Here is a 16,706-nt window from a genome sequence, read left to right on the forward strand (position 1 = left end):
TTCACAGCTATTTGTAAGGCCTCCTCAGACAGCCATTTTGTTTTTTGCATTTGTTTCTTCAGGATGGTCTTGATCCCTGTCTCTTGTACAAGTCACGAACCTCCGTCCATAGTTCATGAGGCACCCTGTCTATCAGATCTAGTCCCTTAAATCTATTTATCACTTCTAGCAATCATACTTCTGTGCAAATATTCAAAAGAACTAAAAATAGGATCTAGAAGGGATATGTGAACACCCATGTTCTCTGCAATGTTATTTATAACAGTCAAGATACAGAAACAACCTAAATGTCCATCAATGGATGGATAAACTAAATGTGATGCATACATACAATGCAATATCATTCAGCCTTTAAAAAGAAGGAAGTCTTGTCATATGGTACAACATGGATGAACCTTGTGAACATTATCCTAAGTGAAATAAGCCAGTCACAAAAAGACAAATACTACAGGATTCCACTTAAAGTAGACAAATTCATAGATAAAACGAGTAGAATGGTGACTGTCAGGTACTAGAGGTAGGGTGTAACAGGGAACTGTTTAGAATTTCAGTCATACAAAATAAAAAGTCTGTAACAGACAGTTGGAAAATCCCCAAATACTTATGGATTAAACATTACTCTGCAGCCATGAAATTAAAAGACGCTTACTCCTTGAAAATAAAGTTATGACCAACCTAGATAGCATATTCTAAAGCAGACAATACTTTGCCAACAAAGGTCCATCTAGTCAAGGCTATGGTTTTTCCAGTGGTCATGTACGGATGTGAGAGTTGGACTGTGAAGAAGGCTGAGCGCCAAAGAATTGATGCTTTTGAACTGTGGTGTTGGAGAAGACTCTTGAGAGTCCCTTGGACTGCAAGGAGATCCAACCAGTGCATTCTGAAGGAGATCAGCCCTGGGATTTCTTTGGAAGGAATGATGCTAAAGCTGAAACTCCAGTACTTTGGCCACCTCATGAGAAGAGCTGACTCACTGGAAAAGACTCTGATGCTGGGAGGGATTGGGGGCAGGAGGAGAAGGGGACGACAGAGGGTGAGATGGCTGAATGGCATCAATGACTTGATGGACATGAGTCTGAGTGAACTCCAGGAGTTGGTGATGGACAGGGAGGCCTGGTGTGCTGCAATTCATGGGGTCACAAAGAGTTGGACAAGACTGAGTGACTCAACTGAACTGAACTGAACTGAAACATTACTCTTAAAAATATGATCAAAGATGAGATATCAAGAAAAATTTTTAAATATTTTCAACTAAATGAAAATGTAACACCAAAATTTGCGGGACGTAAAAACAGTGATAGAGGAAAATTTGAAACACTGAAATATAACAAGAAAGATAGAAAATCAAGTCTTCTACCTGTGAGAGCTGGAAAAGAAAGGAGCAAATTAAATCCAAAGTAAGCAGAAGAAAAGATGTAGAATGAGAAATAGAGTAAAATCAATTAAAGTGAACACAATAATAGAGGAAAATCAATAAAACCAAGAGCTTTTTTTTTTTTTAAAGATCAATAAAATCAATAAGCTTCTAGCCAAACTGACTAAGAAAAAAGGAGAGCGAACATAATTACTAATGTCAGAAATTTAAAAACAGGAAACATCACTACTGAATCCACAGATATTAAAAGGACAGTCAAAGAACACTGAACAATTCTATGCCCACAAATCTGATAATCTTTATGAAATGGACTAGTTCCTTAGACACAATCTGCCTAAACTCACATAAGAAAAAAATATACACTATGAATAGGCCTGTATATATTAAAGAAACTGAATCAACAATTAATAATCTTCCAAAACTGAAAGCATCAAGCACAGGTGGGTTCACTAGTGAATTTTATTTAACCTTTAAGTTAGAAATAGTATCAATTTGCTACAACATTTTTCAGAGGATAGAAGCTGAAGGAATTCTTCCTAATTCCTTCTATGAGGCTAGCATTACCCTAATACCAAACTCAGATAAAGAAATTACAAAACTACAAACCAGCAGCACTCATGAATGCAGAAGGAAAAATCTTCAATAAAGTTGAATCTAATGAACTGAATCTAACAATGTATGAAAAGAAATATACTCCAAGACCAAGCAGGATTTATCATAGGTATGAAAAGTTGGAAAAGATCAATGAATGTAATCTACCACATCAACAAAGAAAAAATAAAAACTGTTTCAACAGATGCAGAAAAACCATTTAACAAAATCCAACACCCATTCATGATAAAAACTGACAGCAAACTAGGAATATAGGAAAATTTCCTCAACTTGATAAAGAACATCTACAAAAACCTTACAGCAAGCTTCATACTTAGTGGTATGAAACTAAGAGCTTTCCTACCAAGATCAGAAACAATGCAAGGATGATGTTCCCTCTCACCACTGCTTTTCAACACTGTACTGGAAACTCCAGCAAATACTTAAGATGAAAAAAATAACTGCCCCCAGATGACAAGGTTGTCTACAAGATTGTGTTAATACAATCTATGAAGTGTTGTGATGTCGCTCAATCGTGTCCAACTCTTTGTGATCCCATGGACTGTATATGAAAGTCTATGAAAGAAGTGACCAAAAACTCCTGGAACTAAGTGATTATAGCATGGTTGCAGAACACACAATTAATATACAAAATCAATCACTTTCCTATATACTACAATGAGAAAGTGAAATTTGAAACTAAAAACACAAAACCATTTATATCAGCACCCCCCAAAAATGATACATTAAGATACAAATCTAATAAAATAAATAAAGTTCTACATGTGGAGAACAAAAAAACTCTGGTGAAACATTATCAAAGAATTTAAATAAACAGAAAGAGAGTCACGGTTACTGGAAGGAAGACTCATTTGGTTAACCTATCAGTTTTTCCCAACTTGATCTAAAGGTTCAATGAAATCTCAATCAAAATTACAGCAAGCCATTGTGTATCAATCAGTACTGACAAAGTGATTCTTAAGTTTATATGAAGCAAATAAATTCAAAATAGTCAACATAATATTGAAGAATAAAGTCAGAGGACTGATTTCAAGATTTACTGTGAAGCCACACTAATAAAGACAGTGTGCTACTGACCAAAAAATAGACAAAAAGATGAGTGAAAGAGACTAGAGGGCCCAGAAATAGATCTGTATAAATCCAGCCAATTAACCTTTAACAAAAGAAGCAAAGACAATTGAAAGGAAAAAGAATAATCTTTCCAACAAACAGTGTTGAGACAATTGGACATCCATATTAAAAATGATGAATCTAGGCACAGATCTTACACCTTTCACAAAACTTAACTCAAAATGAATCACAGACCTAAATGTAAAAACACCGACCTATAAAACTACTAGAAAGTAACATAGGAGAAAACCTACATGATATCCTATTTGGTGATGAGATTTTAGAAATATCACCAAAAGCAAAATCCATGAAAGAAAAATAATTAAGCTGGACCTCCTGCTCTAGGAAAGATACTATTAAAGGAATGAAAAGACAAGTCACAGACTGGGAGAAAATATTTTCAAAACTCAGATCTGATAAAGTACTCAAAAATATATACAGAACACTTTAAAATTCAACAATAAGAAAACAAAGAATCCAACTTTAAAATGAGTAAAGATACAGACACTTCACCCAGGAAGATATACAAAATGCAATTAATCATATGAAAAGGTACTCAACATCCTAGGTTATTAGAGAATGAGATACCACTACATCTTATTAGAATGGCTAGAATTCTAAAACTGACCACACCAAAAGCTGACGAGGATACAGAGCAACAGGAACTCTCCTTCACTGCTAGTAAAAATGAAAAATGAGAAATGAAATAGCCACTTTGGAAGTAGTCAGTGTGGCAGCTTCTTACAAAGCTAACACTGCCTTACTGTATAATCCAACAACTGTGCTCCCAGGTGTTTACCCAAAAGAGCTGAAAACTCAACGTCCACACAAAAAATGAAGACAGAGATTTTTCATAATTTTTTAAAACTGGAAGCAACCAACATGTCCTTCAATAGGTAAATGAATAAACAAACACTGAATTATCCATATGCTGCTGCAGCTAAGTTGCTTCAGTAGTGTCTGACTCTGTGCAGCCCCATAGACGGCAGTCCACCAGGCTCCCCCGTCCCTGGGATTCTCCAGGCAAGAACACTGGAGTGGCTTGCCATTTCCTTCTCCAATGCATGAAAATGAAAAGTGAAAGTGAAGTCGCTCAGTCATGTCCGACTCTTCGAGACCCCATGGACTGCAGCCCACCAGGCTCCTCCGTCCGTGGGATTTTCCAGGCAAGAGTACTGGAGTGGGGTGCCATTGCCTTCTCCGGAATTATCCATATAATGGAATAATTAATAATTACTTTTAATTCAATAATTAAAAAGAGAACTACCAAGTCAAAAAAAAAAAAAACAAAAAAAGAGAGAACCTGAAATACATAATGGTAAGTGAAAGAAACCAGTCTGAAAAGCCCATGTCATGTGTAATTTCACTTAAATTACAATTTGGAAAGCAAAACTATAGAAAGAGCAGAAAGATGAGTGATTGCCAGGGATCTGGAGGAATGAATAGGTGAAAATACAGGGAGTTTTTATGGTAATTCAACTATTCTGTAGGATAATATAATGATGAATCTATGATATGGATTTTTAAAAATTCATTAAAACTATACAAAACAACAAGCTAACAGTAACACGAACAACAGACTTTAGTTAATAAGGTACTGACTACGTTACTGTAACAAATGTACCATACTAATGCAAGGTAGTAATAGGGGAAATTGTGTGTGTGTGTGTGTGTGGGCGGGGGGGGGGGGGTGGGGGCAGGAATTGCTGTATTATCTGCTCAATTTTCTGTAAATCTAAAAATTTAAAAAGATTATCAATCCAATAAAAAATGTGTAAAGGACCTGAATAGACATTTGTCCAACAAAGATACATGAATAGCTAACAGACACTCAGCCTCACTAATTATTAGGGAAATGCAAATCAAAACCACATGATACTATCTCATGCCTGTCAGAATGACTAGCATCAGAAAGACAAGAGACAACAAATGTTGGTGAGTACGTGGAGCCCTTGTGCACTGTGGGTGGGAATGCAAATTAATTCAACCACTTTGTGAAACAGTATGGAGTTTTCTCAAAAAAAGTAAAAATAGAACTACAATATGATTTAGCAACCCCACTTCTTGAAATATGGCCAAAGGAAATGAAAAAACTACGTTAAGAGATATATGATGCAACCCCCCCCACCTGCCCCCACCACCATGTTCACAGCAGCATTACTTACAATAGCCAAGACACAGAAACAACCTAAGTGCCTAACAGTAAGTGAACAAAGGAAGCTGTGGTACATGTATATAATGGAATACTATTCAGCCATTAAAAAACAAGAAGTCCTGCCCATTTACAGGCATTATGGACGGACTTTGAGGGCATTATCCTAAGTGAACTGAGTCAGAGAGACAAAGGCAAATACTTTATGATCTCACAAGTGGATATAAAAAAAATTTCTACCCCCTACCATCCCAAACTCATAGAACGAGAGATTATATTGTGGTTACTAGAAATGGGAGGTTGGGAGAGGGAGAAGGGGATGAAGGTAGTCAAAAGGTACAAACTCCCAGTTTTAAGTACTGGGGATGTAAGATACAACATGATGACCATAGTTAACATAGCTAATATGTTAATATGAAAGTTGTTAAGAGAGTAAGTCCTAAGTTCACATCACAGGAAAAAATATTTTTATTCCTTTTTCTGTATATAAAGTGATAAATGTTAACTAAATTCATTCTAGTAATCATTTCAAATCTGATGCTAGGAAAGACTGAAGGAAGGAGAAGGGGACAACAGAGGATGAGATGGTTGGATGGCATCACCGACTCTATGGACATGAGCTTGGGCAAACTCCAGGAGATGGTGAAGGACAGGGAAACCTGGCATGCTGCAGTCCACAGGGTCTCAAAGAGTCAAACATGACTTAGCAAGTGAACAATGACAAATCATTTCAAAAGATGTACAGGGAAAATCATTATGCTGTACACTTTTAACTTATACAAGTGCTGTATGTAGTTATATCTCAACAAAGCTGGGGGAAAAAAAAGCATGTATTCTGGAATCTGTCTGCCTAGTTCAAATTTTGGGTTCCCTACTTACAAGGTCTTTGAAGCCTGTTCTTAAAACATTCTTTATGGCTAAGTAGTATGTCATTGTGTATGTATATACCACATCTTCTTTATCCATTCACCTGTTTATGGACACTTAGGTTGCTTTCATATCTTGGCAGTTGTAATACTGCTACAAACAATAGGCTACATGTATCTTTCCAAATTAGTGTTGCTTTTCTCAGATATACACCCAGAAGTGGAATTGTTGAAATAGTTCTATTTTTAGTTTTGAGAGAAACTTCCATATGGTTCTCCACAATGGCTGCACCAAGGTACATCCCCACTAACAATGTACAAAGGTTCCTTTTTCTCAATATCCTCAGCAATATTTTTTTTTTTTTTAATTTTAAATGACAGGCACTCTGACATGTGCAAGGTGATATCCCATTGTGGTTCTGATTCGCATTTACCTGATGATTAGTTATGTTGAGCATCTTTTCACATGCCTGTTGGGTCATCTGCATGTCCTCCTTGGAAAAATGTCTATTCAGTCCTGCCCATTTTTAAATCAGGTTGTTTTTTTGATGTTGAGTTACATAAGCTGTTTATATATGTTGGATATTAATTCTTTATCAGTCTTATCATTTGCAAACATTTTCTCCCATTCAGTAGGTTGTCTTTTCATTTTGACAATGGTTTCCTTTGCTGTGTAAAAGCTTTTACATTCAATTAGATCCCATTTGTTTTTGTTTCTTTTAGGAGATACATCCAAGAAAATATGGTTGCAATTCATGTCAGAGTGTTCTATGTTTTCCTCTAGGAGTTTTATACTATCCAGTCTTACATTTAATCCATTCTTAGTTTTGTTTATGGTGTTAGAGAATGTTACAATTTCTTTCTTTTACAAGTAGCTGTCCAATTTTCCAAGCACCACTTACTGAAGAGACTGTTTTTTCTCCATTCTTCCCTTCTTTGTTGCAAATTAATTGACCATAAGCAAGTGGGTTTATTTCTGAGCTCTCTATCTTGCTCCCCATTGATCTACAGCTGTTTTGTGCCAGTATCACCCTGTTTTGATTACTCTAGCTTTGCAGTATAGTCTGAAGCCAGGGAGCCATGATTCCTATAATCTTCTGAAGATTGATTTGGCTATTTGGGGTTTTTTGTATTTCCACACAAATTTTAAAAGTATTTGTTCTAGTTCTGTGAAAAATGTCTCTGGTATTTTTCATAAGCAGACATACGAAAAGGCACACAAGCCCAAGGCACATGCTCCTTATCCTTAAGACTTCTCTTTCACCTCTCTATCCCAGACTGTCAAATGATTATACTGCTTTCCCAAGTATCTGTCATTACTCATTATTTAATATTTTCTAAGTTTTAGGGCTCTTCACCCTTTCCTGGGTTCGTACTCACCCAGATACTATTCTACCATTTCAGAACTAGTGCCCATACTCACATCTTTATCCAAAGATAGGAGGCTCAGCACAAGTATAGGCTTCCTCAGAGAAGACAGGAAGATCCTTAAAGACAGCTAGTCTGAATGTAGGTTGCCCTCATGGCCTGACCTTGCTCACTGCCCCCAGTATCTTTCTAACCACCTCAACCTGGAATCTAGCTTCACCTGGAACGTTTTCTCCACAAATCTGATATAATCCACTTCTGTACTTTCAGCATGGCTTTTCTGGTATTTAATTGTGTGATATCATTTTTGTTCAATCTGATTTCTTAACAGATATCCAGTTTTAAAAAAATGGATTTTTTAAATAAGAAATAATATTCCTAGAATGTATCTTTTTCACCAGAAAGTTTTATTGTAAAAACCAAACAATGTTCTTCATTTGGGATATTTTTCAACTCTTTCCAATCAAAACATATTTGCCCTACGAAGGCAGTCAGTCAGTTATCATCATTTTTGTTTAATGAGGAGAACAGCAATAAACATTTCAAGGATAATGAGACTGACACTGGATGTTAGATCAGCATCTGTCTCAATCTTGCTGAAAACGTAGTAGAATAAACAATCCACGTGATACTAAACAAGTGTAATTTTTCTTCTTTTCTAAGTAAAGACTTGACAATGATCAGCTTCACTGAACTGAGGAGTCAGTTTCAAGAGTACTAATGTGTACAGTAGTGTACACACACAGACAGGTACCTTCCCAGGACTTCAGATGTGGGCTGCAGACACAAACAGCAGAATTCAATTTCCTTTGAGTGGGTTCATCTCCCTGCCTGACAGATAACAAAGGGTGCTATCTCACCAATCCTTTCTCCTGGACTCTTTCAGCTAAGAAACAGGTGACATTCTTTCTACTTACCTGTGTTTGTGGGAGCAATGCACTGAGAAGGCTAAGTAAACCTTCATTTGAAAACATGCAAAGGAGTCCTGATTCAAAGAAGCATTGAATTGAGTTCAAAACAGGACATATTCAGAATACTTATGAAACAGTATCTCAAGTTCCTTCATATTTTAAAATTCCGAGATACTGTAAAATATTACATTAAATGAAAGGGATAATGGGAAGTCAAAATAAAGAATTTACTGCAATGTAAACAAAGTCATTTCCTTAAGACAAAAAATTTGGATCTTGAACTTATTAAGTTTTTAAACTCCATAACGAATGAAAGAATTTTAACATTGAGAACTAGACATGAAACAACAGACTAGTTCCAAACAGGAAAAGGAGTACGTCAAGTCTTATATTGTCACCCTGCTTATTTAACTTATATGCAGAGTACGTCATGAGAAACGCTGGACTGGAAGAAGCACAAGCTGGAATCAAGATTGCCGGGAGAAATATCAATAACCTCAGATATGCAGATGACACCACCCTTATGGCAGAAAGTGAAGAGGAACTAAAAAGCCTCTTGATGAAAGTGAAAGAGGAGAGTGAAAAAGTTGGCTTAAAGCTCAACATTCAGAAAACGAAGATCATGGCATCCGGTCCCATCACTTCATGGGAAATAGATGGGGAAACAGTGGAAACTGTCAGACTTTATTTTTCTGGGCTCCCAAATCACTGCAGATGGTGACTGCAGCCATGAAATTAAAAGACGCTTACTCCTTGGAAGAAAAGTTATGACCAATCTAGATAGCATACTGAAAAGCAGAGACATTACTTTGCCAACAAAGGTCCATCTAGTCAAGGCTATGGTTTTTCCACTGGTCATGTATGCATGTGAGAGTTGGACTGTGAAGAAAGCTGAGTGCCGAAGAATTGATGCTTTTGAACTGTGGTGTTGGAGAAGACTCTTGAGAGTCCCTTGGACTGCAAGGAGATCCAACCAGTGCATTCTGAAGGAGATCAGCCCTGGGATTTCTTTGGAAGGAATGATGCTAAAGCTGAAACTCCCATACTTTGGCCACCTCATGGGAAGAGTTGACTCATTGGAAAAGACTCTGATGCTGGGAGGGATTGGGGGCAGGAGGAGAAGGGGACGACAGAGGATGAGATGGCTGGATGGCATCACCGACTTGATGGACATGAGTTTGAGTGAACTCTGGGAGTTGGTGATGGACAGGGAGGCCTGTCGTGCTGCAATTCATGCAGTCGCAAAGAATTGGACACGACTGAGAGAATGAACTGAACTGAAGGTACCCAAAGTAAATCCATTGTAACAGTAAGTAAAATGGAGGTAGCATTTTCTACGTATGTCACACAACTGACCAATATGTAGAATTAGCTGAAATGAGGAACAGTTTGAGTATCTTGGGTCATCAAAGACTATATGCCACCAAAATGCTTTAAACCTGGGCAAAATACCACAACTTGTTGTGATTAAGTTCTCCAGAATACTAATACAGGTTACTAAGGAGAACTATTACCAAAAGGGACAGGAAAGAATATCAGGTTTATCTCACATCCACACCACACTGGAATCATTCCACTCCTAACTCCTAGGCAAACACTTTTTGTCTTAAAATGACATAATGACATTGTTGGTGAGTAACTGAGCTCAATTCTTGACTTGGATTCACACAGCAGGTTTTCTCAATTTTACTGTACATGTCAGTAATTTTATTCTTATATTATTAATTCTGTATACAATTTTGAGTCCTACAAGATTAATGTCTCAAAAATGTCAAGATGTGTATGCTTTTATCTTCACCATTCATTCATGATTTATTTGGCAAAATATTTAACTTCATACCTAGTCATATGCTAGGTACTACAGTAGGCAGTAAAATTAAGAAGAAAAAAAAAAGTCCCTTCTCTCAATGAGCCTTATAACCTGTGAAGCAACAGAGGGCAAACAATTACAACTACAAGGTGGTTGATGCCACATTGAGGGTGTACACACGACAAGAGGGCTTGAGGTAAACACTGTTAGGAACTCTGCTTAAAGGGGTTAGGATAAGGCTCTTAAAGGTAGCCCTGGAGATGAGCCTTGGAGAATAAACTGTACTTTAACAATGGGACAAGAGAAGTAAAGGGCTATGTAAAGACCTGGATGAGAAAATAAGGGATGAATCATAGAGCTAAAAGGACCTATTATTATAGCTGAAAGTGTGAAGAGTTAGGGGAATTGGTGTGGGGGGAGGTTGGGTGTGCAGTATATTGAGATCGTAGTGTGGGACTGTATGGTGAATGAGATGCAGCATCTGTTCCCAAAGAACTTACAGTTTAGAGGAGGAACAGACTGTCAACAGTTCATTTCAATGACAGGCTGATGTCACGGTGGAAGTACACATAGCAGACTGTGACGAGACAAGCACAAAGGAGGGCCTTAAACATCACACAGATGAGTTAAAATTTTATCCTATAGGCAACAGTAAGTCTTGGAAACATTCTAAATGGGTACCAATCACAAAAGTGGCAATGTGGATGACGGATTGGAAGGTACAAAGACTAAAGCAGAGCCACCAAGGAAGCCCAAGAGTAGGCAAAAAGGCATGCAAATAATGGAAAATTATATATACATTGAAAATGACAATAGAAGACTACATAAAAACCTGAGGAAACTAAAATATAAATAGAAAAGGCAGAAAAAAAATGTGTAGCACAATTTAGTATACAATAGTACATATAAAATATATATGCTAAGACTCAATGAGAAAAAAGGAAGTAGCTAAAATAATCTTCTATTATTTTTATTCCATTTATTACAGCAATAGAACAAAATGAAATGGAGAAAAAACAACACAAGATTAATATTTATTGTATCTATTGGGTCTGACCCAGATGGGTTACATCCAATTTCTGGTTCTTGGTTGCCAAGAATGGGTTTTACAAATGGTCCTACTGTCCAGCTATACTGTTATTAAAATACACAAAAAGCAGGAGTGGGGATATGTTGGCTTAAAAAAATGCTTAAAATTTCTATTATGAACAGCTATCTCATTCCTGATACAAAGACAAGGAAAATTCAACAAGCTAAGGGATTCAAAGTCAAAGACACAGAGAAAACAAATCACACAAATAATTTTTGCAACTGTGTTTCTCTTGAATGCTTAGGGGAACAGTCTCTGGAAAATGGTTCTGACACCTAAAGGCTTTTAAGCCATTTAAAAACAATTGAATCAGTCAACAAACATGCCATTTTATTGAGCATTTATAAGCCATGCACTTGACTCTAAAGATACAAAGGGAAAATAAAACGTAGTCCCTGCCCTCAAGGGGCTCACAATCTAAAAGGAGAGAAAGAATGGTTACAAATAATCACAATGAAACATGGTGAGTCCTCTGACAGAGGCAAGCTACTGAGATGAAGCAAAGGAGAGGTAGAATGAGATATCAGGGTTAAGCGGCAAAAGGGAGTTTGAAGATGTTAAGCTATAGAAAAGGAAAGAAGACTTGAACAGCACATGCAAGGAAATGTGAAATGTGAAACAAGGCAAATGTGGATAATTTTATTCCCTACAGGATAAAGTGGGAGGGAAAGAGCAACTGGAAATGAGGTTAAAGGGGGAAGCAGGTAACAAATCACAAAGGGCCTTGCATTCAAATCAGAGACATTGGCTATTATTGCATTCTGTTAAATCTATAATGCCAGCAATTACAAGATGCACCATTACTTTATGAACTGTAAGAAAGAAAAAAAAAAAGCTTTACATTTAAATTTATATAATATTCCTACATAAAGCTTTATATCAAAGGGCAAGAACTTCAGCATAAGATAAATACAACAGCCATGCAGAAAGGAACAACATGAAACTATATTTCTCAAATTGCCCTTAGGTGGAAGGAGGGGGGAAGAAAATCTCTTCCTGAGAACTGAATTCCAAGCAGGTCCACAGCCTACTTGTGTGGTCTAAAAACAAACAAGTAAAACTAAAGCTACCAGTGTGGTCCAAAAGCAAACAAATAAAACAAAACAAGCAAAGACTTTAAGGTGGTCTCAGGTTGGTCCCCAGATGCCTGGCAAAAACAAGTAGAAATTCTCTTTAGACAAACCATACTTTAATCGAGAAGAAAAGCAATTTAAGATGCAATCTCATTTCAAATATGACAAATGTATATCTTGAGAACTAATGAAAAATACTAGATTTTACAGTCAGTATTAAATCTGGAGACGTTTTGAATTACCCTGACAACTTTTTAAAAATACCTATTACCAGGCTGCAAATCAGAGACTCTCACACAGGTACACTTGAAGCAGAGCCCTCAACACTATTTTAACAAACAACTCAAAGTTTATTTCCCAAATACAACCAGACAAGAAACTAAGACACTAGCATCTGTCTGCAAAATTAGCTGAACACTGCTACTATAAAATAAAGAACACAGTACAATTTTAAGTCCAGGTCATAATCTGATCAGACAGACACTTCAGGAAGACCATTCTGGTGCCAGAGGACTTTGTGGAGAAGATAGATTAGAAGAGGGTATGGATAACAGAACAATTAGGAGATTAGTGAAACAGTTTTAAGATCAGAGATGGTGATCATTTAAAAAATAACAATGGGGAGAAAAATAAGAGGATCAAAGGAGGAAGAATTAGAATTCCACAAAAATTACAAGAAGGTAGAGGTGTAGGATCTAATTCTAAAAAAATTTCAGATTTGCCCCTAATCAGCATTATAGCCACTAGGCCTTGAAAAACATACCTTATTTGGGTATGGTAATCCATTATACTTTATAGCTGTATAGTAAATGTATAAAAACAGTATAATATGCAAAAAATATATATAAAAAAGTAATATATTATACGTTCCAGCTGTATAATAAGTGTAAGTTCTGCAGAAAATCCTGTACAACATAACCATCAACTGTTCCAAATGCAACTCACAATCAAAATGATCTTGAAGTTCAGATGTAAGCACAGAGGAATTTTATTCTTTCATGTTTTACATTTCTATAAATCAGTGGGTATGAATTTTAAAATTCAAATTTCTTTGTGTAAAAAGAGAGAAAGGATTTTTCACTGTTTGATAAATTTAAATTACAAACAGAAAAAATGAATTAACAAACTTACGCTGAATATGAATGAACTGTTTTGGCTGTTTAAACTCTCCTTTGTACAAGCGATTGTAATAGTTGACGTTGCTCTCTGCCTCAGGAACTGGAATGACCATGCTCTCTTTTTTTTCTCTAAACACTTGCTGTGCTGAAATAGCTCGCTGTAAGTGATGTTCCTGGAAAATGTAAAGCAGGCAATGTAAGTTGTTTTAATAATGTCAATTCAATACAAAATTCTATTTAAAATTTATTTTGTTTAATAATTGCAAAGTACTTTAAGAATCAATTAAAAAACAGTAGTTCTTACGCCACAGACCTTCAGAAAACATTGCCATTATTCTCCCTTAATACTTGTATACATACTGGTATCACTTTAAATGACTACTATTTTAATAAGCAGAATTAAGTATTCATAAAGTAGAATTTAACATCTCAATTACAAGAAAACTGATCCCTTGTTTGCTAAATTAATTGAGGAGTTTATCACCAATACCAGATAACACAAATAAAAGCAAATAACAGAAAAAGAATTTATATCAGATTCTAAGTATCTTCTGCATTTATACACCTCAAACTTCAAAAGTACAAAATTCTCAATAACTCAGAGACAAGAGAAAATTATAATCAACAGACTATATTAGTATCATAGCAAGAAGCATTTTTTAACAAAGATGAAAAAATAGTTCTTATAATATACATCCAGATTTTAGTAACTTCTCATTACCTCACCACTTAACAGATACTTTCTCTCTGACCCACTATGAATAATTTCCAACAAAGCACCTTTACTGTTTGGAATGTAAACTAGGCCATGCAGGATCCCCTTCATATTCAAAGGTTAAAATCACTCAATGACTTACAAGACTTTACATCTGTCTGACCTTATCTCATACTTCTCTCCTCCCAAACTTTATTCTAGCTGCACTGCCTCCTCTCTTTAAGGTTCCTAAATATTTAAATGGATTGCTTCAGAAATTCCTTCAAATCTCATCTGGCTACCTTGCATTGCATAAATTAAGATTTATGTATCAGGAGCCATCCTTTCAACATTTTTCAGAGCACCTGGTAGACACCAGATACTATTCCTGTCACTGAGAATTATGAGTGAATAAGACAGAGACAGAATTTGCCATTAAAGAACTTAGCTAGTGGAAGACAGATTATCTAAGTATGCAATCATGTCTGAGCTTGACAACCATGTCTCTTCACAACTGGTCAAACCACTCATTCTGGGAAAACAGATAAAGATGTCCAGTTCAGTTCAGTTCAGTTGCTCAGTCGTGTCCGACTCTTTGTGACCCCATGAATTGCAGCATGCCAGGCCTCCCTGTCCATCACCAACTCCCGGAGTTCATTCAAACTCACATCCATCGAGTCGGTGATGCCATCTAGCCATCTCATCCTCTGTCGTCCCCTTCTCCTCCTGCCCCTAACCCCTCCCAGCATCAGAGTCTTTTCCAATGAGTCAACTCTTCACATGAGGTGGCCAAAGTACTGGAGTTTCAGCTTTAGCATCATTCCTTCCAAAGAACACCCAGGACTGACCTCCTTCACGATGGACTGGTTGGATCTCCTTGCAGTCCAAGGGACTCTCAAGAGTCTTCTCCAACACCACAGTTCAAAAGCATCAATTCTTCGGCACTCAGCTTTCTTCACAGTCCAACTCTCACATGCATACATGACCAGTGGAAAAACCATAGCCTTGACTAGAAGGACCTTTGTTGGCAAAGTAATGTCTCTACTTTTGAATATGCTATCTAGATTTGTCATAACTTTCCTTCCAAGGAGTAAGTGTCTTTTAATTTCATGGCTGCAGTCACCATCTGCAGTGATTTTGGAGCCCCAAAAAATAAAGTCTGACACTGTTTCCACTGTTTCCCCATCTATTTCCCATGAAGTGATGGGACCGGATGCCACGATCTTCATTTTCTGAATGTTGAGCTTTAAGCCAACGTTTTCACTCTCCTCTTTCACTTTCATCAAGAGGCTCTCTATTTCTTCTTCACTTTCTGCCATAAGGGTGGTGTCATCTGCATATCTGAGGTTACTGATATTTCTCCCAGCAATCCTGATTCCAGCTTGTGCTTCTTCCAGCCCAGCGTTTCTCCTGATGTACTCTGCATATAAGTTAAATAAACAGGGTGACAATATAAGACTTGACGTACTCCTTTTCCTATTTGGAACCAGTCTGTTGTTCCATGTCCAGTTCTAACTGTTGCTTCCTGACCTGCATACAGATTTCTCAAGAGGCAGGTCAGGTGGTCTGGTGTTCCCATCTCTTTCAGAATTTTCCAGTTTATTGTGATCCACACAGTGAAAGGCTTTGGCATAGTCAATAAAGCAGAAATAGATGTTTTTCTGGAACTCTCTCGCTTTTTCCATGATCCAGCAGATGTTGGCAATTTGGTCTCTGGTTCCTCTGCCTTTTCTAAAACCAGCTTGAACATCTGGAAGTTCACAGTTCACATACTGCTGAAGATGTCCAAAGGCAGTAAAATATAAACTAAGAGTTTTAGGATCAATAGCAATTTAGCAAGGCAAAAGAGGAAAAGAAGAAACAATCCAGGCACAGGGAACACACTATCCAAAATAGACTAGAGCCCAGAGACATTCAGAAAAAGGCAACCAGGTGAACCAACGGACAGGACAGTGGGTGCTGGCTTAGATTTGAGAGCTTCTTCACCTTCAGAAAATGTTTTTTTTTCCATAGGACAGAATCCCAAGCTGAAGCACTAAGTATACTTTTCATACAAATATTACTATCAATTTAGTTATTTGGAGTAAATACTTTTGAGTTGACTAAGAACTTTTGAGGGGATCAAACACACAAACAGCATCAAGAAACTAGGAAGCCAGGCCTTGAATGAGGCCAGCAATTTATAGCATTAATTAAGCCTGTATTTTCCTATTGAAGGTGAAAGTTGCTCAGTTGTGTCCAACTCTTTGTGACCCCATAAACTGTAGCCCACCAGGCTCCTCTTGGCTGGGATTCTCCAGGCAAGAAGACTGGAATGGGTAGCCATTCCCTTCTCCAGAGGATCTTTCCAACCCAGGGATCAAACCTGGGTCTCTCACACTGCAGGCAGATTCTTCACCATCTGAGCCACCTGGGAAGCTCTATTTTCTATTACCTTGATGATATTTCACCTCTCCTGGTTAAAAAAAGTGATACAGTATGCAATGTCACCCTGCACTGATGTAATATTTTATAGTTCTCAAAGTAC

General features: G+C 37.0%; 1 protein-coding gene across 2 annotated transcripts in view; it reads right to left on the reverse strand.

The window, feature by feature from the left end:
* Positions 1-16,706, reverse strand: part of EPC2 (enhancer of polycomb homolog 2) — a 127,775-nt gene that overhangs the window by 60,550 nt on the left and 50,519 nt on the right. For both annotated transcript variants that reach the window (XM_006054100.3, XM_006054099.3), the window contains exon 2: positions 13,499-13,658. In XM_006054100.3, coding sequence (XP_006054162.1) covers positions 13,499-13,658 — 160 coding nt within the window. The remainder of the gene's footprint in view (positions 1-13,498; positions 13,659-16,706) is intronic.

Source organism: Bubalus bubalis, chromosome 2 (genome assembly GCF_019923935.1).
Source record: "Bubalus bubalis isolate 160015118507 breed Murrah chromosome 2, NDDB_SH_1, whole genome shotgun sequence".
Taxonomy (NCBI): domain Eukaryota; kingdom Metazoa; phylum Chordata; class Mammalia; order Artiodactyla; family Bovidae; genus Bubalus; species Bubalus bubalis.